Below are 24,905 nucleotides of genomic sequence, written 5' to 3'. Positions count from 1 at the left end.
ACAATTTTTTATAATTTATTTCTGTGTATTTTGTTTTTGGGGAGGAGGCAGAAACTGATTTTGCCTTTTTTTTTTTTTCTTTTTTTTTCTTTCCCTCCTTGATACAGTACCATGGAAAGAAAGGCTAACAGAATGCTCCCTGAACTTGGATCCTCATGGAAAGATGCTGCAGATTTAGGTGGGAAAACAGAAACTGCATTCCTTTTAAAAGAATTGGACACTCTGAGGGACAAAAATAAAAAGGTACAATTGAGATATTCACATCACAGTGTTTGCTCTTTTATGGTTGCTTTACAAAACATACATTTTAAACCGTTCCTAATTTAGTTTTGTTATTTATTTTAGTGCACCAATCAATAACTTTCTTGTTATTTTAGATTCTTAGTGTCTGCTTCTCTAGAATTGCAAAAATCTTTCACCCTACCCTTTAACCTTTTTAATCAGTGACATACATACTTGCATCATGGATGAAAACCAAGGAGGACCAAAATGAAGGCCAGGATTTCATTAATACAGTCTGGAGCTCATGCTTCTGTACCTGTACAAGACTAGATAATGAATGTAGCCTGATACCTTCTCTTTGTCGAGGGGAAGAAAATCCCACCCTGCTTGCACACTGTATTGCTCCTAGCATTAGCAGCGGTTGCCTAAACAACAGAAATGTCTATAGTCTTTCCATGAAGTGTCATTGAATATTCCAAGCCCAGATATCTCTCAAAAAACAGATTTAGTGAATTGCCAGTTAAAAGAAAGGGCTCAACATGTGGAAGAGCATCAGTTGTCTGGTGATGCATGTGAAAAATTATGCATTTACATCACAACCTGAAGAGGCTGTGATGCCAGTACTCTTGGTAAGAAATAGGGTATTCATGCAGACACCACCTGCAGTATAATTCCATGGAATACTGAACTTTATTAGTGAGAAGGACCACAGCTGGTGATGGCTGAAGAAGACAATCCCAAATAAAAATAACAGCACATACATTGCTGCTTGTCCCACAGACCAAGACAGGGCCGATGATAAAATGATATCTTACACAATTGTCCTTTAAATAAATAAATAAAATTAATTGAGCTTCTGTCCTATTGCTTAGTGTTTGTGTTTTGGGGGTAAAAACCTCTTATTTAAAATTGTGTTGTCGTTAAAGGAGAGGGTTGACTGTTACAGCTAGACAGAATCTTACTGTCCATTTGTTCAATTCAGCTTCAGGATAAGCTGTCTGAAAAGGACAAGGAGCTGAAGACAATAAAACTGGACTTAGAACTGCAAGAGAGAGCTACAGAAGCTAAGATTGCAGAAAAGATTGCAGGTACAGTAGGCAAGCGTTTAACAGATGGCTGTATGGCTCATACAGTACCCGCGGTTGCTATATGACGTGGCCTAGTGAATGTTAGCTTTATTTGCTAAAGGAGGGAAGATTTGACTTTTTTTTCTTGTGTGTGTGGCTGTTTAGAGTTGCTTAGAAAATAGGTGGCTTTAACATCCTGGTACTGGTATTAGCAGGAGCTTTACCTGTATTCATACTGATTTGGGCATTAAATGCATTGTTAACACCATGTCAATCCAATCACAAAAAGGTTGTTTGTTTTGTTGGAAGGTCCTGAACAAACAAGGGGAAATAATGATTACCAGTGCCTCTACCTTTCAACCAGCAGTTCAAATACCACTTATTGTTTTAGCTTGTTCAGAGCAATACTACCCCCTCCCCGTGTATGGAGATAGTCGCACATTCACCTCAACTAGAGACCTGCACTTTTCTTGAAAAATCTGGTCTTTTGGTAGTTAATGAATTTTTGTCTGATGACAGTATGTCTCCAGAGAGTGGAGTGTAATATCAGTTCCCAAAAAGAAACATTTATACCTTACAGCTGAAAGTGAACGCATGCTTGTGTTTGATGTTAATTGTTCTTTGGGTAGATGTACAAGAATGGAGACAATTTGTATTTCACAGTTTCAGAAATTTCTAAAGTAATGGAGCTGGTTATTTTTAATTACTGCAAAGTGAATTTGTGTACAGTTTGTACCTAGTGGATGAAAAACACTCTGAGGTTTTTCTCCAAGTGTTTCAAAGAAATTAATGGGAGCACTTTTATAAATTCATCATATCATTTTTCATAAATAAAGTGTAAGCTAGGTAAAATTGTACCCTCACAGACCATACGCGCTTCACATAGTATTAATAATGCTAAGACCTGTCCCCAAAATACTGGTGCTGAAGGGAGGAGTAACTGTCCTCAGGAAAATGGAGCAGAAAATAAACCCTCCAAATGAAAAAGCAGATGGCTGACTTACCACTTAATGTCAGACTCCTGCAGATACAGTGTTCTGTGTATATTGTAGGTGGAAGAGAGAGTTCCTACATTTTCTGTGGTGGACAAAGGGAAAGGCAAATCTAATCCACATATTAGGAAACAAATGGAAATACAAACATAAATTTATTCTCATTTCATTTAATTTCATTTCATATAAACTACTTAATTTTCAGAATAAAAAAAAATCCACACTGCCTATCATAGTAATATCCAGCAGGTGGGTTGTATCCCAACTTTTGAGTTTGTTCCTGGATACTTGCACAATGTTTTACCTCTGTACCTATAATAGAGAATTGTTCCCTTTGATACAGGTGTACATTGCTCATTAAAACCTGGAAAGAAATGTGTGTCAAAATGTGTGTCAAAAGTTGTGTTACAAGCATGCTCAGCTTCATTTTTATGGATACACTTGAAATATTTGTTACCAAATTGTTTTTTCCTACATTACAGTTTAAACTTTCTAATTATGTCCAGTGCTTAATATTCTCTTCAGAATATGAATATGGATAATTTACATAGTTACTCCACTTTTAAAGAAAGAATAAGCCAAATTTTAATGAGAGCTGCAATGTGTAATAAGGATGACCTTTAAAAAAAACACCCTTTTTTCTCCTTTTACAAGTTCAGGAAATATAAAATCCTTTAAGCTTTGAGAGAGAGGGCAAGAGGCTCCTCAGTACTTAAGCTGTTTGCAAAAAGGAAGAATCGTTAATATTTCATGGTTTTTTGGCTTCCTGTCTTGCAGTTCTGAGAATGTTACCAAGTTTGGATAAATGTTTTGAAATCTGGAATGTTGTGAACCAATCTGAATCTGTGGAGATCTATGTGTCTCTCAAAAAAGCCTTAGAGAGACTTCTGGTAGACAGGCAGAACTTAATAAAGAAGATTCAGTGTGTTTAATGAAAAACTTTTTCCCCTTGTTTTAAGTCCTTTGAGGAAAGGAGGGCACTGGCTGTTGTGATTTCATGTTGCTAGTTAATGTTTAATCACTGGTAGGTATAACACATGGTAGGTGAAGCCTGTAAATATAGGTGTTTGCATTTTTATTATTACTTAGTTCTAACTGTATGATAAGAAGATGACTCCATGAAATTATATTATAAAAAATATCAGAAATGTACACCATAAAAATGTTATCTGTTTGGAGGATTATTTATTCTATTTTTAAAATGTAACACACTAATTGATGGGTTTTACCTAAACAAGTCCCGTGGAAAGAAAAGAAAAGCTGAAGACAAAGGCCATTTTAAAGGGAAGCTACAACAAATAACTGAAAGTTTGTCAATTTATGATTTTCACTTTGTGCAGAGGAATTTGAAAAGTGCTTCATGAGACTGGAGGAAAATGTGGACTTAGCAGAGAAGATATACACAATGGAATAGAATGTTTAATATTGTGTGCCCTAAATAACTTCTTTTCAAAAGGTGTTTATTTTAAAATTTTACTAGCCTGGAAAATTAGAACTTCCTTGTGTCCCTATCTCTGTGCCAGCCAGGTAGCTATGGCTAAGGAAAATTAGGGAATTCACAGTTTTGCTTGCAAGCTTTTAAGCATTAGAGACTACTGTTTCTGGTGGTCATAGCTGGCACAGATTCTTCCTATTTCTTTATTATTCTTCTGATGGATTTCTGCTCATTATAAGCCAGTGGCAGAAGGTACCATTTGTTTTACTCCCTATCATGAAAAGAACAACAGAGTTAGAGGCATCATTGGGAAAATCAAGGAAAGAGTGCATCAGGAAAGAACTGAGACTAAGAATGATATAAAGGGAAAAGGGAACACTACATATGAAATGCAAATAGAAGAATAGACAAATCTTGACATGTGGATCTGCAGAGTTATTGAACAGAAAAGGGAATGGTGGACCTCTCAGAGAAGGGAGAAGGAGCACACATCTTGAGTGCAGACTGGAAGATAAGGCAGCTTCAGTTTTTCAGAGCGGATGGACTTTGGTGAGAGATCACATGTGGCTTTTGGTTTGTCCATTTCCTCCCAGGGTAGTGGGAGGAAACCTCTCTTCCCTTTTCTTTGACAAACTAGAGAACCCAGGTATGCTCTGGAGATCATCCTCACCTCTCTGATAAGCCATGTCAAGTGTTTGCTGCCTTACGCTTTCAAAAGCATCTTGAAAGCTGCTCTGCAAATAGCTCATGAGTTTCTCGTCAATTGACTCTTCTTCAACTTGCCACCACTTCAACCATTCCACTTCTCATTTTGCCAGTATTTTTTTCTTTTTTTACCATGTCCTAAAAAGACTCCTTATTCTCTCTCTGTTTACAATTAATGAAGCACCCAGGAAAATGAAAGCTCCAGTTCTTCCCTTGCCAGGTTTAGATTTATTTTCTCTTACCAAGTCTCTTAGCCACTCCTAGAGGTGGAAGCTCTGCCAGCTTCCATTTCAGCTGTCCCAGTACAGACTAGGCCCTGTCCCATTGCAAACTGGGTCCCTTAAACCTCGCCCAGTAAGGACTGGGCCCTTTCCCTGTACTTTCCTCGGCTATGTCCCAGTCAAGCCCCTGTCCCCTAGACCCCTCCCACTACAGGGGGGGCGGGTCTTCCAGGCAAGCCCGTGCTGCCTAATGCATGAGCAGCTGCATCCACTTGCCTGCCATGCATTTGCCTGGCACCGACTTTAAGGCCATAAGGAAAAGCCTGGCAAAAGAAACAAAGCACTAGGGAAGTGGTGGCTGCCCCCTCCCTGGAGGTGTTTGAGGCTGGGTTGGATGGAGCTTGAGCAGCCAGGTCTAGTGAGAGGTGTCCCTGCCCATGGCAAAGGGATTGGAATTTCATGATCTTTAAGGTCCCTTCCAACCCAGAGCATTCTATGATTCTATAAGGATGGAGGCATTGCAAAAGGAGTAAGTCTTCAAGAAAACTAGCAGAGGGAACAGATCTCAATTTGGATGGACATAAATTACTTCATTTTTGCCTAACAGAAGAATTACACAGGAAGTATATAGGAGTGGTTGAGTGGTTGAGTGTAAGTGAGAATTGTAGAGCACAGTGGGAGCCTATCTAGACTGGAAAAAATATCCCAGGTCTTCTCCCCATTACTGAAAACATGATTTACCATAGCTGGCATCACAGCCTCAGCTCTTGGAATACTTTTGTTGCTATCAGAGTGCTGTATATTTGGACTAAGAAGAATTCTGATGGAAAATATAATTTTAAAATATTTCTTCCTAAATCTTTCTGTAGTAAAGCCTATTCGGGGGGGGGGGGGGGGGGGGGGGGGGAGGGAGGAGGTTTCCAATATCTAATAACAATGTTACCAGTATTTAATACTTCTTTTAATCAGAGTCAACTAAGTAGGAAGAAGTGGTTTGAGTCCAGCCCAGCTAGGTCAGTTAGGTGTTGCACACCACCTTTAACGCCTGAAAACTGTAATAGCATTCTACAGATGCTCTCTGAATGATGAGGGTAATGATAGGAAATACAGAATGGAAAAAAGGGAAAGCAATACTTCTAATGCTGTTGTATGTGTTCTGCTGCTTTCAGTCTCTTGGAAACTGTAGCAGTATACCTATGATAAAGTACTTTTTTCAGGTCTATTTTTAATAAAATGTGGGGAATTAACATTTGTGGTGTTTTGGAATTCCTGAGTGTGGTATGGAAATGCTCATGAACGTTATTTGAAGTTTCCTAAATCAACTTGAAAAATAATTACTGAATGCATGTGCAATAGTTTTCATAGCAAAAGTGAAAACAAATATCGAAGTGGCTATTAGCTTAGAGTTAGTTTGATTTAATATCCCATAAAGTAAGAGGAAATAAGTAATCTTGCCAGTAATAAACTTTGGGTGGCAATAACTTCCAGCACAGCAGAAAAGTATTTTCCATTTCTACAAAGCTCACTTTCGAGTCCCTTTTTAGATGTTATTTTTCTTTCTTGCATGTCATCCATTAAAGATTAGCTGTGGAAGGTTGGAGCATGGAGAGATTATGAATGACAGAACAACTCCTGCAGAATAATAATCAGTTTTTGGTATTTAATGCTGTTTGACTTTTGCAGACACATTTCTTATTAACCTTTGGTACAAACAGAAATCCAGGTTCCTGATATCTCATGGAGAAGATGAATTCAAGATCCTCTTCCAATTAAACTGAAATAAGGCCAATATTGGGCTTTAGCCAAAAGACCTCAGTAGTTCCCAACCCTTGTGTTTATAACCTAAATATGAATGGTATTTTACAGTTTAAGTAGGTGATGCATATACTTCCCTAACTCAGTTTTATGTGCATAATTCATTTGCATATATATGTTCTTTCTAGTTCTTAGGGGGGTTGTCCTAGTAATGCTTTATTATGCAAAACTATTTCCAAATATTTTTTCAAAATATTTTGTGGTAAATAACAGAAGTTTGCAAAAATATGTAGGATTTGTATCCTCTAAATGGGAAGGTAGACAGTCCATCTAAAGGACAGGAGGAAAGAAAACAAAGTAGAGGTGTTGTGACCCAGACCATCTTGGCTGAATTTTTAACAGCTTAATTTGAAACAATGTGGTTTTACCCTCAGGTTGTCAGAATTTTTGACTGTCAAAAAGTTGCATGCAGCTATTTGAAGTGCGATGAGTTGGCATAGGTTAAAATGACTGGGTTTGGGGGGAAACTTACATGTAAAAAGCAAGCCCTCCTCTCTTCCCCACTGATTCTAGACAAACGTGCAGAACTGGGCTTTATTTAGGAATAAAAAAAGATCTGCAAATAATCTACTTCTTGGAGTATTGCAAAAACTTTTCTTCAACCTGTCAAATAATAACTTGCAAACTTTGATGCAACATTTATATTTCCCCCCTCCCCCAAAGTAAACATTCAGACATCAACAATTATTCACTGAAAAAAAAGTTTAAAAGCATTACGGTTTGAATTTTAAAGTCAGCTGTGTTTAGTGTATTAGAAGCAGAGGCTTAAGTATTGTACAGGGATTGGCTTTCACAAGAACCGCCTTGGGGTCTGTGTATAATAGTCTCTCCCATTCTTTCCCACTTTATTTTTTTTTAATTGAATTGGGATCTGAGTACACAAAGAAAACTCTATGCAGAGCTGCTACCAAGCAACTTTAGCCTTTTATTAAGAGCACTGTTTATAGCATTGGATATGTAGGAGCAGATTAATGCTACGCATGAAATACATACAACAAGCACAAAGCAATAAAGAAGTCACTGTGTTCTATCAGTGTTTGTTCAGATTGCTTTATCTATAAAGTCACATTTAGGTGTAAATGACTTGCAGTCTATAATTCCTGGTACGGACTGGTGAAAACTCTTAAGAAGTTTTCCTACGATCTTCTTCCTACTATTTTGCTTTTATTTTTCAGGGATAGGTCATAACTGAAAGTAAATGAATGATAGCTTTCAAAAGAAGGGCTAGGAACTTAAGTTGTGTGTTTCGTAATAGAACATTTCAGCACTATTTTTAAGTTGACAGCCCTGGAGCTCATGATAGTTTGCCATTAACCTGAATGAGTACTGTGTGAGGGCCTTAGGCTTTCAACATTTCTAGGGATTATCTGCATTTTGTAACATGTATGTGCAGAGACCAATTAATGACACAGTTTAAAGGCTTACAGAGCAATGCAGTAAATCTGTTTGGGTTTTTTTTTATTATTTGGCTGTGATAAGATCAACTTCTTATTTAAGAATTGTGAGCACGTTCACTAAATCTAGTAGAAAGAAGTCTCAGTGGATTTTGATTGCTAAAGTGACTGTGTAACAAATGCATTTTTGTATTTCTGTAAGGAGAACAAGCATATAGCCATATGTTTAAATAAAATTTAATAATAGTGGCCCATCTGGAAAGGCAAGGATAGTTTTCAAGTCCTGTGATGAAACAGAGACCCAGAAATTGTGGACAGGAATGGGAGGACTGATGGAAATGAAATGGCAGACAGTCATCACACCTCTTTTCCCAGTGTACTTCCCCAATTGCTTGCACTCTGTAGCTGCTACTCAGAAATCGAAAGTGAAAACATAACAAAAATCCCTAAAATGCTTCATTTAAACCTCTCTGTAGAGTAAATTTCAGCTGGCAGCTTTTTTCATGGAAGCAACCGAGCAGGATAAACAAAAAGCTCATTACAGAAATCTTGAATTCTAAGCATGACCTGGCCAAGCAAGTTCTTTCATGTTTCTGTTTTTCCTTCAGAATATACATCCCCAAAAGCAGAAAACAGAAAATAACTGTTGTTCCATTTTTCTCATGACTTCAACATTTACTCCTATGTTAGAGGTGCATACCTGTATGAAACAGAAGTGATGCATCAAAAATTTTTAGTCATTAATTATTACTGTTATTTCAATGAATTCTTGAATATTTAAGATACTCAGACCATTTCTTTTTTTTTGTAAAAACATACAGTAATTTGTACATCTTTTTTCTGTAATGGTGCAAACAACTAGTAAAATCTAGTAAAATTACTTTGAATATACCAGAATCAATGCCAAAGAAAATCCCAAATCACTTTATTGTTCAGCAACCACTAATCCTGAATACTGAATCTTAAACTTCAAAAAACCTGGCCTTCTGCAACAAAACATTGTTATTAACAGAAGAACTTTCTCACCATGTCTTTTTCTTGGAAGTAACTGTTCACTAGAACTCGTGCTTGTTACAAAAGCACTTAGCAAAATTTTAATTATAGTACTTCTCGGATCGAGCCAAAAGCTGTATTTCATCACATCTGTTAAGGTCAAACACCTTGCAAAGTCCAGAAAAATTGTTATTATTTCTGTAAAATTGACTTATCTGAAGGCCAGTTTTTACAGTGTTACAATATTTACTGTATCTTCTGAGATAGCGGTGTGGGTAGTGATCTCATCTCTTTGTAACAAAGTCTGGCCTGTATTCAGGATTTTACATTTTTTAAGTGAGTAATTTGAAGTTATTTTTGCTGCCATTGATGTTTTAAGTCCTAACAATTTCTTCTTTCTTGCCTCTCCTTATTCAGGTTTTTTTATTTACACAGATGACCTCTAGGAAATCGGCAAACAGACTTTTTTCCTGGGAACCAGGCTTCCCTCCCTTCCCCCAAAGTTCTCTTGTTTGGAAAAATCATGAAGCACTGTTTAAACTAGAATGATTTCCAGCACACCTTCCCACTGCTGCTGTATTTTAAAGGTAGTTTAAAAAGTGTAGAAGATAGGTTTGCCAAAAGAATCAGGTTCAACTAAGAAAATATGTACACTGCTTTGACTCAGTAAACTCATACTCGGTATGGTTCATCTTCTTCATATTTACTTTTGCCCATATTAGAAAACAATTAGCTTACTAAACAAATTTGAGTATTTGGGAAGAAAAAATCTACTTTCAGTCTCTCTCATTTGACTAAGAATTACATGATATTTGATAAGCTTGTTTAAAAATGGACATATCCAAATATTATTGTAAACACCCATTGATTTGTTTTACCTGCAATATAAGTATTTTACTTAGTTGGCTTACATAGTAGCTAATAATATTTGTTAATGTAATTTAACTGCTGTGAACCTTTACTGAACAAATATTGAAATTTATACAAGTCAAAGAAAGAGAATCTCTAATGACTTTTGTAAAAGCTTCCATTTAATAGTTAAGGAGAAAAGTTTATATGACATACCAGATGCAATTAACAGTAGATTTTACATTTAATAAAAAGAAAGAAGCATATGTATTTGCTTTATTCATTCCATCATAATTTGCATTAGAGCTGTGGGTGTTTAATGAGCAAATTCCAGCTAAAATGCTATATTGATTTTCTAAGTGAACTTTGTAATAGCTATCTACCTTACAAAAGCTCTCTGTTTACAATTGTTTTCTTTACTAAAAACTAAAAATGTTTTAGAATTGATGAGTTTAGCATAATGATTCTTTTAAAATAAAGAGCTCTTTTAAGAGCATGCAGGGGTTTTAGTTACAGGAGAGAAAGATGTTATTAAATTATTCCAAAGCAAATAAAGTTTATGCAACTAAATAGTAATGTCATATTTGTCTATATTGCAGTGTTTGCAAGCATTGGAAAATAATCTTTTTTTCTTAATTCTGCACTGTGGGATTTAAATATTTTAACTCTTGAATGTCATTATATGTATATAAATTAGTAAATGACACAGTTTGTTTTAGCTTAACACACTTGACTATTCATACTTCATTTTTGTGTGTCATTTTCCTGCTTGAAACATGAGTTCTATAAGAATTTGTGTTCCTTGTTGGTCAGGCCTCAAGATAAACAGGATAGGGTTGGTTGGAGCGCCATTGGAAAGTCTCCAAGAAAAACCTCATGGTGTCGACCAGAGCAATTGGTGACTAAGCAGCTGGATCACATTTTTCATTGGATCAGGCATCAAGTCAGTGTGCCAGTATGGGGCTAGTATTTTGCTGGATAAGCCATATCTCGAATGGGACTCGGGAGCCTGACTTGTTCCTCTCAATTAACGTTTGCCTGACATTTTTAAGAAGCATAGGGATGCTAATTTGGGTATTTTGTACTCTTTAATATGGAGGATTTTTTAAACTCTCTTTCTCTCATAGACTTTTCATTCAACAGCTTATACTTCATAAACTTTCCTAAATATGGCACACAATGTTTTGGTTTGCTGCTGCATCACAGCCCAAAGATGTCGTTATTTCAGTGGCTTATTTGAAGAATCTTGTGATCCTTATGGTCCTGAACTTTTACTTGTGACTCATCCATAGCTCAATGTGAATGGTGAATCTCCATATTTTGGACTACTTGCAATTGTTTAATTGTTACAATATTCAATGTAATATTTAAAAGTGGAGTTTGTAAAATATTATATGTCGTCAGACATGTACAGGCATTGGATAACAGAAACATCTGACCTACCTTGATCAGAAGCTGTGGCTGGTAAAGAAGTCAACAGATCATTGAGATGAGTTAGATGGGGGCTTTAAATATTTTTTAAATTAGTAATTTCTTCTGGTCAGTTGTCAGTATTGCTACGTAGTATTGAAAGGCCATGTAGCTAAGTATCTTTTTTTTTAATGCATGCATCTTACATGATTTTCTACACTCTTCCTGACTTGTTTTAGTATGAAAAAAATTAACTTGCAATATTACTGTCGTGGTTTTACCCCGGCTGAGAGCCGAGATCCACGCAGCTGGACACTTGTAATTCATATGGAACTGCTATAAAAATGTTTTAATGTAGTCTGGTCATTGGAATATTTACTTAAATGCCTTAATTTACTGGAAGGATAATAAAATGACAAGAAAGAGTTGCTCAATTTGCATTTTTCCATAACCAATAGTTAAAAGACAGTATTTTGTGGTGGACTTCTGGGTGGGGGAAGGGTTCACTGTTCAAGACAATTAACCTCCGAGCCACTCTCAGGGGTGGTAAGTTTGAGACAAGCAGGATGATTAAGGAACTTTTTATACTGTTACATATACATTACCTTTTTTTTTAAGGACAACTAAGCAATAATCTGGTTTTTAAAAGCCTGTGTAGTCGTTCTTACCACTGGGTATAGTTTCTCAGAGAAGAAATTGGATAGATCAAAACACAGTCCATCTCTTTATGTCGAGTTCTCTGTGCAGTGTCTCCAGTATGATGCTAAATGAGCTGATAAAATTTACTGGAATAACTGTAGTAAACAAATATATTAAGGTACAGATAGGTAATAATTACCATAGATAACCAAACTGCTTGTGTATTCCTAGCAGGACAGAGGCGTTGAATTGTAGTTTACCCAGGTAGTCAATGCTGAGGCACTAGTTTCTCTGCCATCACAGATCTCAGCAACCTAAGTGGACGTCTGGTGAGGTGAAATTTACAGCACACACCAGACTTTTTATACCCTCCAAATTTTCATGCTGATCCACCTATCTTTGCAGTTATTGGACTCATCCTCCATCCTCTGCAATTGCTGCCGACTTATTCCTGACTACCAATCTGTGTGGTGCAGTTTTGCAGCTGCTTTACTCATGCCTGTTTTTCCATTCCACATCAAGCAAAGATTTCTTGTTGCAAACAAGGCAAATAGATTTCAAGAAAAAAAACCCAACATTATTCTTGTGGAATGAGTAAATACTTAAATAGAAGAGAATTGAATCGATGTTTCTTAAATTTTCTGTATATTTCAAAATTTCTACTGCTGATGCTGAATACCTCTTTTCTTTTTTTCTTTTTTTTTTTTTTTTTTGGGGGGGTGGGTGGGTGGGAAGGGGTAAGGTGTAGTTCATTACATCTGTGGCCTGACAACAAGGCTTGCAGCTCCCCTGCAGACTTTTGTGAGAAGTGGGACTACATTCACAGAAGTGACGTTTGAGCTGGGATTGTTCAGCCCAGAGAAAAGAAGACTAAGGGGGGGACCTTATGAATGTTTATAAATATCTTAAGCATGGAATGCAGGGGGAAATGGTCCTGCAGCCTTCCAGTACCTGAAGGGAGCTTATAGGCAGGAGGGGATTCGACTTTTTAAAAGAGCAGATAATGGCAGGACAAGGGGGAATGGACTAAAGCTAAAGGAGGGAAGGTTTAGATTAGATATTAGGGGGAAGTTTTTTACAGAGAGAGTGGTGAGGGGCTGGAACAGGCTGCCCAGAGAGGTAGTGGATTCCTCGTCCCTGGAGGTGTTCAAGGCCAGGTTGGATGGGGCCCTGGGCAGCCTTGTGTAGATCCAGGCCTGGAGGTTGGTGTCCCTGCCTGTGGCAGGGGGGTTGGAGCTCTATGATTCTTGGGGTCCCTTCCAACCCAGACCATTCTATGATTCTATGATTCCATGGTCAGCCCCTTTTCAGTGTCTGTGGGGACAGGTCAAGTGGCAATGGCTGCAAGTTGGAGCACAGGAAGTTCTGCACCAACATGGGGAAGAACTTTTCCCCAGTGAGGGTGAGGGAGCCCTGGGACAGGCTGCCCAGGGGGTGTGGAGTCTCCTTCTCTGGAGAGATTCAAGACCCATCTGGACGCCGCCCTGTGCAATATGAGCTGGGGAGCTGCTTTGGCAGGGGGGTTGGACCCGATGGGCACTCGAGGTCCCTTCCCACCCCTACAATTCTGTGATTCTGTGATTCTATGATTTAGACTTTCCCTGTCTTCTCTTGTCCAGTCTGCTCTTACAAGGCAACTTTCTGCTAGACCTGCAAGAAACGCTTTTTTACTCCTCAGTAACTCTCTTCTCCCCAGCCAAAGGACAAGATGGCTTTCCAACCTTGAACATCATCCTAGTTCATCTCTCCACATTGTTTTCCTCACATCTTACATCCTTGGTTACCTGAACTGCTTGTGAACTGTCCGAAGCTCACTGCTTTTTATATTTCAGTTGATTGGGGTGATTGTGAGGGTTTTTGCAGTACTGATAATATCTATTTTGTGTTAGTGATATAACTGCTATGAAAATGTGTTCCCACTGTTTCATTCTGTGAAGAACCATAAAGTATTTTACATTATATTGCACTGCAAAGAACAAGTTTTTGTACAGCAATGTACAAAGGTCAAGTAACAAAATAACCCATAAAGGCAGCAAAGTTGATGTCAGTTGAGGCAGGAATGGAGGGGATAAAAGCTCTAGCTTAAAGTAAAGAGGAAGCCCTCCTTTGAGATCTTAACTTAATGACTTGAGCAGAGAAGATCAGAGTTCTGAAGGAGGTAAGGAAGCCCAGCAGCACTGGCTTAATAAGGTTCTTGAGAAAAAAAATGCCAAAATTTGAAAAATACTGTAGTATGGTGTTAGAGGACTATGGCTAAACACCAGCTTGGTAGACTGGAAGGGGAGCATAGAGAATTCTGTAATTTACAGACCTCAGTTGAGTTTTTTGGAGGTGCTTGTGACAAAAAGAAAGGATCTAGTCTTGGAGTGACAGCGGTCTTACTGTGGCATCCTGAAAGTCCCTAGACATTTCGACTGCAGGGTTTTATGATGACTGTGAGGAGAGATTTGCAGTATTGCCGAGTGAAATGATGAAAGTATGAATAAAGATTTTAGTGGAGGCAGGGTCGAGGTAAGGATTCTGGCACACTGCCAGAGATGGTGTTAGACATATTGACAGGGGAGAGGCAGGAAGAAAATGTAAGCTCAGAATGAGGAATGACTTGAAGGTGTTAGTTTGCTCCCAAGGATAGACAGTAAATCTTAGTTTATTGGCACCTAATGCTCCAAGGTCCATGTATGCCATAACAGATAATATAACAGTATATTACGCAATAAAGTAAAGGCTTGGCAGAGGAGGAGAGGTGCCAGCTGTGCCACTCTTGTGATACCACAGACAGACTATGAAAATATTAGAAATTTTAATATTTAATATCAGTGTGTCACCCTGATAGGAAGCAGTGTGATGGCAGAAGTAGTTTTAGTGCATCATTACTTTTAACCCTGTGTCCTAGAAGAAACCTACTAGTGTGTCTCATGATTTTGCGTTCTAAGAATTACTTTCCATTAAGCAATTATTTGGAATGCAGAGCAAACCACTTCCTTGCCCTGTTGGATTTCATGGGGTGAATTTGAAAACACATAGCTTTATTTCATTCCTTAAAGTATTCATTGTAGCAATTGACAGCAATTCAGTGTTGTGCCTGAAGAGCAATATAGACCTTATCCAACGTAATCCGAGGTCAGGGGAGAGATGTTGATTTTAGGAGATTCTGGCAAGGCCCGTGTAAGTGCATCTAATAGTGTCTTTCCCTGTCAAAGTTTGTTAAACATGCTGGTTACTTTTGCAGCTCTGGTGGAAGAAGTTTATTCTGCTCAACGGGAACGAGACAAGGCTGTCATGGCAAGGCTTAGGTTAGCCAATGAGGAGAGAGATGAAGCATTTCTACGAGTCCAGCGTTTAGAAGAGTCTCTCAAGGAGTAAGTAAATGCTTCCTGCCCAGTGTAAAAAGGCTGCTGTGACTGCCACAAACTGCTCAACGGTGGTTATATAGGAAAACTTAGCTCAGACTTCTCTATTACGAAATAGCAGGGTAGTGCCGGTCTTGGTTGGTTTGTTACCCATCCTACAAGACTGCATTTTTCTCTGAGAAGCAAGGTGAATAATTTTGATTAAAAAAAAATTAAAAATATAATCAAAAGCTTAGGTATTGATTTATTCCAGGATAAATAAGAAGAATGTGACATTTTAGAGGGATCTTCTGACATGGAGTACCAGCATGTCAGTCAGAAGTTGTAATATATAGGAAATCAATCAGGCCTCTAAGCCCACTAGACATTTTCTTCAGCAAAAATTCTACTAATGATGTGAGTGATGTAGTAAAGTTATATGGGGAGGTGTCATATCTTTATTGTAAGAGCAATTTGTAAGACAATAAGGGTATAATTAATACTTGATAGAGTTTTATGTATGCCATGTTAACATAACAGAAATAGTTGTGTTAAAATTATCTTTGAAAAAAACAAAGGAGAAGAAGATCAAGAAATGTTTCTTTTCTCACTTTGGGACATAGGTAGCTTTGAAGTTACAATTTGCTCTGTGTATAATCCTTCTCCATCCATGTTGTAATCATCTTGGTTATCACCTGTGGTAGCCCCCCAAAGTTTAGAGAGGCTGAGAAATTTCTCCTATTTTTCTGCCAAGAGAAATACAAAACAAACAGAGAAGTTTTTCATGGTAGGAGACTGCATAGGTCCAGTTGTTAGTTAACTAGATGGGAGGCAATTACGTTTTAAATAATTTATTCTAGTCAGAACACTCTTTATTGCAGAAAACTAGTTGTCAGCTTTTGATATTTTTGTAGGTAAGGCCAGAGAATGTTATCTAAATAAATTTCAGTCATCTGAGCATAGTTTGTGCACCATTACTCTGTGGAATTTACAAGTTGCTAGAGTTTGTCACAGCCTGTAAGTATGACTCAACAGCAAGATTAGAAGATTCCATTCCCACAAGCATTAGTGCACAATTTGTTAATGTCTCTGCAGAGCCCATTACAGGTGTATGTGCATCTGAAATCTTGCTTTGAGCAGCAGTCTCTGAGGAAATTGCCAGTGTGCTTTACATTCCCCTAACAGGCATCGTAGCTGAACCTTGCTCCAGTCTTTCCAATTTCTTCTGTCACTCTTCTAATTTTGTATGTTCTAAGAGTAAAGAAAGCAAAGTTGTATATGGCCCCCAAAAGCAAATGAAACTTGTGTATACGCTATTAGCATAAACTAAAGATCTTTGGGGTTAAAGCAATCAAGTCCTACAGCAAATTAATTATTCTGGTTGACGTATGTAGTGGTTTCTGGCTTTCTGGAACATTTCACAGGTGATTAACTGTGTGAGAGGCATGTCGCTGCTTTTTCTGCAGTAGACTCCATAGACACGTGTGACAGGTCTTGACACACATGGATCTCTCAGAAGATTTCTCTTCAACCCCTTCTGTCTGCTTATACTGGGTCTCGCTGAGATGGAGTTAATCTTCCCCACAGCAGCCCTCACAGTGCCCTGCTGCATATTGGTAGCTAGAAGGGTGTTGCTACCACACCAGGGTCATGACTACTGCAGAGTGGTACTGACACAGCACCACGGTTGTCGGTCCAACATTGCCCACTCGACAGGAGGCTGGGGGTTGGCAAGATTTCGGGAGGGGACACAGCCAGGACAGCTGACCCAAACTGACCAAAGGGATGTTCCATACCATATGATTCTGCTCAGCAATAAAAGCTAAGAGAAAGGAGAAGGAAGGAGGGGCATTTGTTAATTTTTGATGTTTGTCTTCTGGAGCAACTGCTATGCATACTGAAGCCCTCCTTTCCCAGAAGTGGCCAGACATTACCTGCTGATGAGAAGTAGAGAAGTAATCTTGTTTTCCCTTTGCTTCTATGCACAACCTTTGCTTTTGCTGTATTAAACTGCCCATGAGGGGTAGCTCATTGGGAAAAGTCATACCCAAGTCTTCCACGTTGTGAGTGCTGTGTGGCTTATCCCTGAGGGCATCCTGAACATGAACAAAATCCTTAGGCAGATCCCAAGCAGGCTTATGCCTCCTGTAGGGCACAAAAGTGTTGCCAAAGGATTTGGAAAAATGTTGCATGTTTGTATTTTCATTGATAGTGTTAACTATCAAAGCTGTAAAAAAAAAAAATCCTGGTTGAGAAGAGCAGAGAGCCCCAAAGCTGCATTTGTTCCTACTGTAAAGCGAGTTAAATTTGTTAATCTTCCATGCAGCAAGTACATAAGGGTGGTGAATCACTGGGCATTATGTAATCCCTGAAAGGGAGAAATACTCTTTCTTGATATTCAAGTAGTCATCGTGTTCACTGCATCGGATGTCTCAATATCCACCCCTTTTCCATACCTTGGTACCATTCAGTTAAACAGCAGTTTTCATAGGAATGTCTTAAAACATAACAGATGATGTAAGATACTTCAAAGATTTCTTGCTCTGTTCCATGAATTTACATTCAGTATTACCTCATCCCACAGCATCCATTTGCTCAACCTGACCTACGATCAAGCTGACCAAAGCTCTTCCTGACCCGTGTCAGTCCTGTATGTGACAGGACCTTCTAGATAATGTGTTATTTCTTCCACAAAGAGCAGTGATGTGGTACAGGGAAACAATTCCTGTTGTTATTATTGGTTTGGGGAGGTTATATTCTCTTTCTTGAAAAAAGTTCTTTGCTGGTTTAGAAATCTTTGGGGATTACAGAAACAGGGAGGCAGGATTGCCTCCCTCAGACTCAGCTGTTTTACCTCTGGTCCACCTACTTCGAAGCTTACAGGGTGCTTATTCATGCAGCCATACACCTTGTGGCACACACACTTTGACTGAGAAGAGGCAGATTGAGGCACTGCGTTCCCAGAAGCAGAGTCTACCCAACCCCACAAGGAAATAACTTCTCAGGGTCTTTATTGCAAGTAGTTTATTACTGTGGCTGAATGGAAATGTTTTTTTGGAGTTCACCTCACTACTCCACTAATCCTTTGGAAGGAGCAAAGATGATGGGATGAGCCATGAGTGACTTGGTTTATTTTATTTAATTTTGGAGTTTCTCCTGGAATCTTGGGACTTTTCCATCTACCACCCTTAATGCTTTCTTCCTGATGTTTGTTCAAAAGGTCAAGATCCCTGTCTCAGACGTGGAGCACAGAGGTTTGAGGGTTTTTAAAAGAACATTGGCTACTTGTGCCACACTCATCAAGTTTTAGAGCATAGGTCACTCCTTCCATCTGCTTTGGACTTACTCCAGAGATCTTTACAAGAGGGTAATATTGAACAGCCTGCCAACCTTTATCAAACACTTTAATGCTTTCTTTAAATTAGCAGCTGGAGTAATTGTGTTGCCATTATTTAACTAATAACCAGAATTCTTTCAGTCCTCTTGGCACTAGGCGTTACATTAGCAGAAAGTTTGTAGAACTGAGGGGAAGAGGAATCCTTGGTTACTGCTGCTCAAAATCACGAGAGATCTACAGGTCACTTATTGCTTGTGCACAGCACAGGGAGAGCTAATAGGGCAAATACACAGCTCTGGGTGTTGCTTTTTAAAAAATATTGTCACCTAAGGAGTTGTATATACAGCTAAAGACAGATCCCTTGTGGCAGCAGTATGCTGAAGGGCTACACTTGTGGTGGAAGTTTCCGTTCTTTTCCCTGCCCCCATTTCTCCCTGAGGCGTCTTGCTTACCCAGCCTGTTGGTTGGCTGGGTGATTTTGTTGACCCACACATTTACCAGGGTAAAGGTCCTCTGGAGAAGCAGAGTTAGTCCTGCCAATTTACTTTGACAAATACTCTTCCTTTCATTGTGAATACAAACTAGCCCAAGATCCATTTTTAAGTCCCACGTGAAGAGGCGCTTGGAGCAATGTAAAAGTCTAAAGCAGGAACTCTACAAGGATCCAAGTCAAGAAGCCAGTTCTGAGAAGTTGGTCTTACAATATGTTTGTTATTTTATGATTTGTGTTACTTTGTGAAGTCAAACCCAGCAAAGGCTAGCTTTTGTTTTGTTTTGTTTAGTTTGGGTGCTGACTACATTGGCGTAGTTGCTGCTTGTGAATCCCATATGAATTTACCAGCTGTTGTACACTGGTAGTACATTCCAAATTATTTATTTTCTATTTAAAGAATTAATTTCTGTACTGGTTGATTTACTATGCTTTATGTACTGTTATCTAGTAAAACTGATGCTTTAATGTAAAAGGTGCTAGTGTGCTGTCAAGTGCTCTGTGATGTTTGCTAGCTTACATTGGGCTTGCAGAGCAACACCTGCCACAGCACTGTTAAAAAAGTGTGCGTTGCTGTTTAGTAGATGTTTAATGTACTGTAGCTGTCGTTTCCAATACCATATGCTAGTGACAGACCTACTTGTAGTAGAAGTCGCCATTAAGTAAGTACCCATGGAGTGGTAAGGTAACTTTAATATGCTCATTTTTCCAGAGGTCTCTTCTGTTTTAAAATACACCCAAGTGTTTAAATAGTATACTGTCCATATAACTAACTTTAGGTAATATAAAATGCATACTATCCCATTTATTAGATTTTTGTGCTATCATGCTGGTTTTGCACAGCCAGTGTTCAATGTTGTAGGACTAAATTCCTTGTATCATCTTGATATTTGACAGGTCAATACATGTTCTGTTGAAATAAAAAGGGAGGAAAAGTGCAGGAGTGGTGGTTCGAGAATTAAATAGGGGCCTTGCAGAGAATTGAATTAGTTTTAAGAAAACTTTGACTAATTTGGGGTTTTTTCCTCTCATTTCGGAAGAGAGAGGTAGAAAGATAGTTACTTTAAAATTAGAAAAAAAACCATCTCCACAAAAGACCTGTCCTTTTTCGTTTGGGGTGCAGTAAAAACAACAAAAATACAACCTCAGGTAAAAGTTGTAAGCCCAGAAATAAATAAAATAAGAGCATCAGTCATTTCTATCGCTGGGGAACTTTCTTCATCTAAGCACATATGAACAATTGATCCTTGTAGTCATATATAGCAGTAAACATTAATAACTTAACAGTCTGAAGTCAGTGCTGAAGATACGGAGCATTATTGAAAGATGGAGTCGAGCAGGTGGCACTTTAATATGTTCAGTGTCATGGTTGACTCTAAAGACTAGTAGAATGAAATTACTTGAGGTTCTAAAGATTTAAAAAGCGAACTCATTTTGCTGCACTAAGGAAATGCTACTGATCAGGCTTTCTGTGTCCCTTTTTTCTAGGCTAGAAAATATTAACCCTGAAGAAAATGACATGGTAAGCCATTCTCTGAGGAGATTTCTTGATGTCAGTCTTATATCTTAGAGGCTTAAGTTCAATTGAGTGGGTTTCAAGAACTAAGATGTGGGAAAAAGAAGAATTGACACACTAATAATGTACATCTTTGCTGCAATATGAAAATTCAATAACTTCACTCAGTCAATTTACAATTCACATGTGCCTATTAATTAAAACCCTATATTAAATAAAATATATTAAAACTTCATGTCTGACTAACATATAATGCTGTTGGTAGACATTACAGGAATTACTGAACAGAATAAACAATGCAGACACAGGGATAGATATACTGAAGAATGGAGCTATAATTCTGAATCGAATACACAGGACCAAAGAACGAAAAAAGAAAATAATAGCTGAGGAAATGAATGCAGTGATAGAACAACGGGATGCTGCTTTGTCTCAAGTAAGTCTCTACAAGTATATAATCACTCAATATAAAATTTCTTCTTTTTTTCTTTTATTCCTTTTTTTTTTCTTTTTTTTTTTCTTTTGCTTCTGGGGAAGAAAACAATTTTGTTTGCTTTTCTCTGCTGAAAATGTCAAACAGAGCCCTTGTAGTACATTGCTGATTATGTGATCTACTGTTTCATCGTGGTAATACTGCCCATTGAAATAGCATCAATGCCTTTCATGGGAAAAGCTAGTTTTGTATTTTTTGCACCTGGTCACTGTCACTCTCCTTTTTTAAAAACAAAATTGTTTCACTGTATTGGCCAATCTAAAAAGCTACAAAGGGCTTAGTTGTGCAGTATGCTGTATTGGGATAATGCATCGGACAACAGTTTAATGAGACTCAAAGATTTGTGAAGGGTTATAGGTGCAGAAATATACATTGAAGGAAGATAACAGTAACACATGCAACAATGAAAGAAACTCCTCCCTTTGTTGCTTTACATGCAGGAGATAAAAAGCACATGTGTTCCTTGACTCTCAAAGTCTTAAACTTCTGCTACATGGCTGGAAAGAAGCTGAGGTCCTTTTCTTCAGATACACAGTCTCTGCAGTTTCCTATTTTCACAGAACAATGTTGTCTTCATTCTTTTCACCATGAAGAGAGTGTGCTTGCTTTTCCCATCTCATGGAAGAGTGTTTCTGTTGTTTTCTTCTTACCCAGTTTCCTTTCCTGGATTTTAACCTAGACTTAGCTCAATAGGAACAGGCTGTAGGGAGAAGCAGTCCAAGTATGGAATATATCTCCTGGGAAACCACAAGATTTTGGACTGCACAAACTCCTTTCATCTCGCTCTTCCAATATTGAAAATTTAGATTTTTAACATGAGTTACCAAAGTTAGCCCACATCTAATTAATTTCTGTTAGATTTAAAATTGGGTTTATGATCATGAATGGTATTGATAATGTTTATTACATTTATGTTGTATTGAGAAGTCTCTTGGTAAGAGAGTTCCTTCTACACACCCTGTAATTTTCACTTTTTTGGTATTATTGTTTTTGCATTCTCTCCAACTTTAAGCTTGAAAGGCCCATCTGCCTTGTGCTCAAAATATTTTATGTGTCTATCCAGTTTGCAACGCAAAGGATGTTAATGTTGGAACTTTACTTTTTCAGTCTACTTTCTTTTGCTTTTATTGTAAGGATGAGCAGCATAGCTACCAGGAAGTATCCAACAGCCCTACCAAAAGTTTATGCTCTCTTTTTTGCACAGGGCATTTGAAAAGTGAGCAACTTGTAAGAGAAAGGTTTTCAGCAACAGGAAAGGATCCTTTGATATTTTTTTTTTTGTTCTGTCAGTTCTGCTTCTTTTTAGATGTGGACTTTCAGACATACTTGGACCATAAAACTTTTATGAGTCTCAGAAGAATGTCATTGTAGGGCATTTTAATATACATTTTAATTGAATTGATTTTTAAGCTGTCTGTTTAAGGAGTAATCTTTTCCAAGTAATCAGCTTGGAAATTAATAAAGATAATTATTTTATATAGTAGTGGCTCAAGTGGCACAACTAGCAAAGCCATCTTCAGGCCCGTCAGAAAAAAGCACAGGTAGTGTTAAGTAAATAGTGCAGCTGAAAAAATAAATGAATAAAATAATAAATCCCCACCAAGTGAAAATTTAAATATTTGCTATTAACCTGTCTTACTGTGATACCATTTGCAATTTGTAATGCCATTGTTTTAAATTCATTATTATTCCTATAACACGTGCTGTGTTTTTACATCCGTGATGCTTTTAGGGCTATAACTCTTGAAACTAGAAAATAGATCCTTGGAATTGAAGCTATTATTTCAACCTGTGTTTCTCACTTGATGATTCCTTGGGAATTGGTACTGTACCTGAATTATTAGTAGTCTTTTGTTAACATTGCAATAGCGGTAGTTATTACAGTGCTAACAGCAAGAACAATAGGAGAGGGATTCCTATGCTAGACCACAAAGGGACTAGATACGATTCAGAGGATGTATATGCTTAGCATAACAAATGCAAATTACTGGAAGTTAGATCTGAGGTTGCCTCAGGCATTCCTAACCTGCAAGTTAAAATCATTCTTTTTTGTGGAGGTGACACCAGTTATGAGGGCGGGGGGACTGATGGCAACAGTCTAAAATAAAGCAGAAATAGGGTAAACCATGAGCATTCGGTGGCTATATTCTGGAAGAGGCATTTTTAAAGTTCAGAGGTCAGTGGGCAATGGAAACTAAATGCTTCGTGACACATAGTGTGAATGCCATGTTGCTTTGCTCCTGCTTGATGTTGTGCAATGCTGGAGACAGCAACATCGTTTCAGTGACCACCATAGCCAGTTCCATATGACAGAGAACTGCCTACATGACAGCAAGGGTTTGGGCTGACTGGTTAATGAAACTTCATCTGTTATCCTTCTTTATGGTTTTCTTTGGAATGGCCTGACACTTGACAGTTGAGCACAGTGAATATAAGTAGTATCTAGCTTTCCGAGTTTTATTTGTAGGATTTCTGATTTTTCTCCATAAGAAACAATAACAGGAACGCCTCCACAGCTCAAACACATTGCTTTGATTTCAGGTAAGGAACAGGTTGCATTCCTAGAGAATGGACATTCTATAAACTGTGCATTTCCTGTGACTGAGTAAATAGAAATTACTTTCAACTAATCTTTGAAATGCAGCTTTGCAGTACTTTTACTGGTAGTTATACAATTAAGTTGAGTTTAACCAGGCTGCTATTGCAGCATAGTTTACAATGATTAGCTGATTGTGATTCTTCTATTTGAATTTTACTTGAATATTTTTTTTTCTTCTTCTAAAAATTAATTGCCCTCCCCATGTCTCAGAAAGGTCATGAACATTTTCTTTTGAGCCATAACACCCAAGAATCTCTGCATATTTTTTTTGAGGTTTCAAATGTGAATGTTGCTTCTTAGCAGGAAGCAGATAGAGGCACTTCTATCACTGTATCGAGCTGTGCATGTGTATGTAATCTTAGATCATTCACTAGATTGCTGAGCAAATATGCAAACTACTTTTTGTATGTGTGAAAACAAATAAAATGGTATAAACTCAAATATTTGATACTACTTTTAGCATGTATTTTCAAGTGAATAAAAACCAAACAACTAAAGCGTGGCTAAACATTGACATCCATCTTCTCCTGTACCAACCCCCTTAAAAAAACAAACTCAACTGTTTGGTTGTATTTGCTAAGATATGTTTGTTAGTGAAGAGATACTGTTTTATACTGGGGAGCTTGACTCTGTTTTATGACTGATCCTCTGAAAGGAAAATGGAGAAAGATGCTGACCATCATGAGAAATAAAACATCACTTTCTAGTCTGTAATCTGCAGGTCTGTCTTAACCAGTTCAAGAAAAAAACTTATTTGTCCAGTTAATTGTACTATAATTCCACCTTTCTTGCTTGAGTAATCCAATTAGTGACAGACATTTAATAAAGAATACATATGGCATAGTCACATTGTGTGATCTTCATAAAATACTTTAAAGAAGTGGTTTCCAGCAGGAGGCAATACAGTGCAATGTCTCAAACTAGCAACCACGTTTTAACCACATCACACCTTATGGACAGGAATGTTAATATGATTACAGGGTTGGCAGCTAAGCTGAGGACTTGAGTAAGTCATTACAATTACTTTTCTTCTGGTTTAGAGAAGAAAGAGGACCTTTTAATCAGTACAGCTTGAAGGAAGTGATTTTTTTTTTTAAACCTAAATAAGAGTTATCTGATAGTTCAGCAATCGTGTGTTTGATATGTTTTCAGTCCTAACTCTCCTTCTGTAAATGCTGCTTTGTTTGTTTTTAAATTGGGAAAAATCAGTTCCATACAGAGTTTTAAATACTAAAGGTGTACAGTTTGTTGTTAAGGAAAAACAGGGGTTTCATGGCTGGCAAAGTATCGTCAGTAATACTCTGGTCTTGAAGCAATAACATAACTGGCAAGCAAACCTGGTTTTACAGCTTTGAATAGTTTGATCACATCCTGCTGTGCAGGAACATGCTTATGACTG

At 37.9% G+C, this 24,905-nt stretch overlaps 1 protein-coding gene across 1 annotated transcript in view; it reads left to right on the top strand.

Annotated features, from left to right (window-relative positions):
• The window catches only part of MIPOL1 (mirror-image polydactyly 1), a gene marked incomplete at its 5' end in the record, with an annotated part of 160,080 nt that overhangs the window by 24,928 nt on the left and 110,247 nt on the right, over nt 1-24,905 (top strand). Inside the window, 5 exon segments of the mRNA XM_084264226.1 lie at nt 108-243; nt 1,205-1,310; nt 14,972-15,101; nt 20,387-20,420; nt 20,680-20,850. Of these exon segments, the coding sequence (XP_084120352.1) occupies nt 108-243; nt 1,205-1,310; nt 14,972-15,101; nt 20,387-20,420; nt 20,680-20,850 (577 nt within the window).

The sequence above is a fragment of the Gallinula chloropus genome, assembly GCF_964237585.1.
Source record: "Gallinula chloropus genome assembly, chromosome: 4".
Lineage (NCBI taxonomy): Eukaryota > Metazoa > Chordata > Aves > Gruiformes > Rallidae > Gallinula > Gallinula chloropus.
This window is presented reverse-complemented; position numbering and strand designations above follow the sequence as displayed.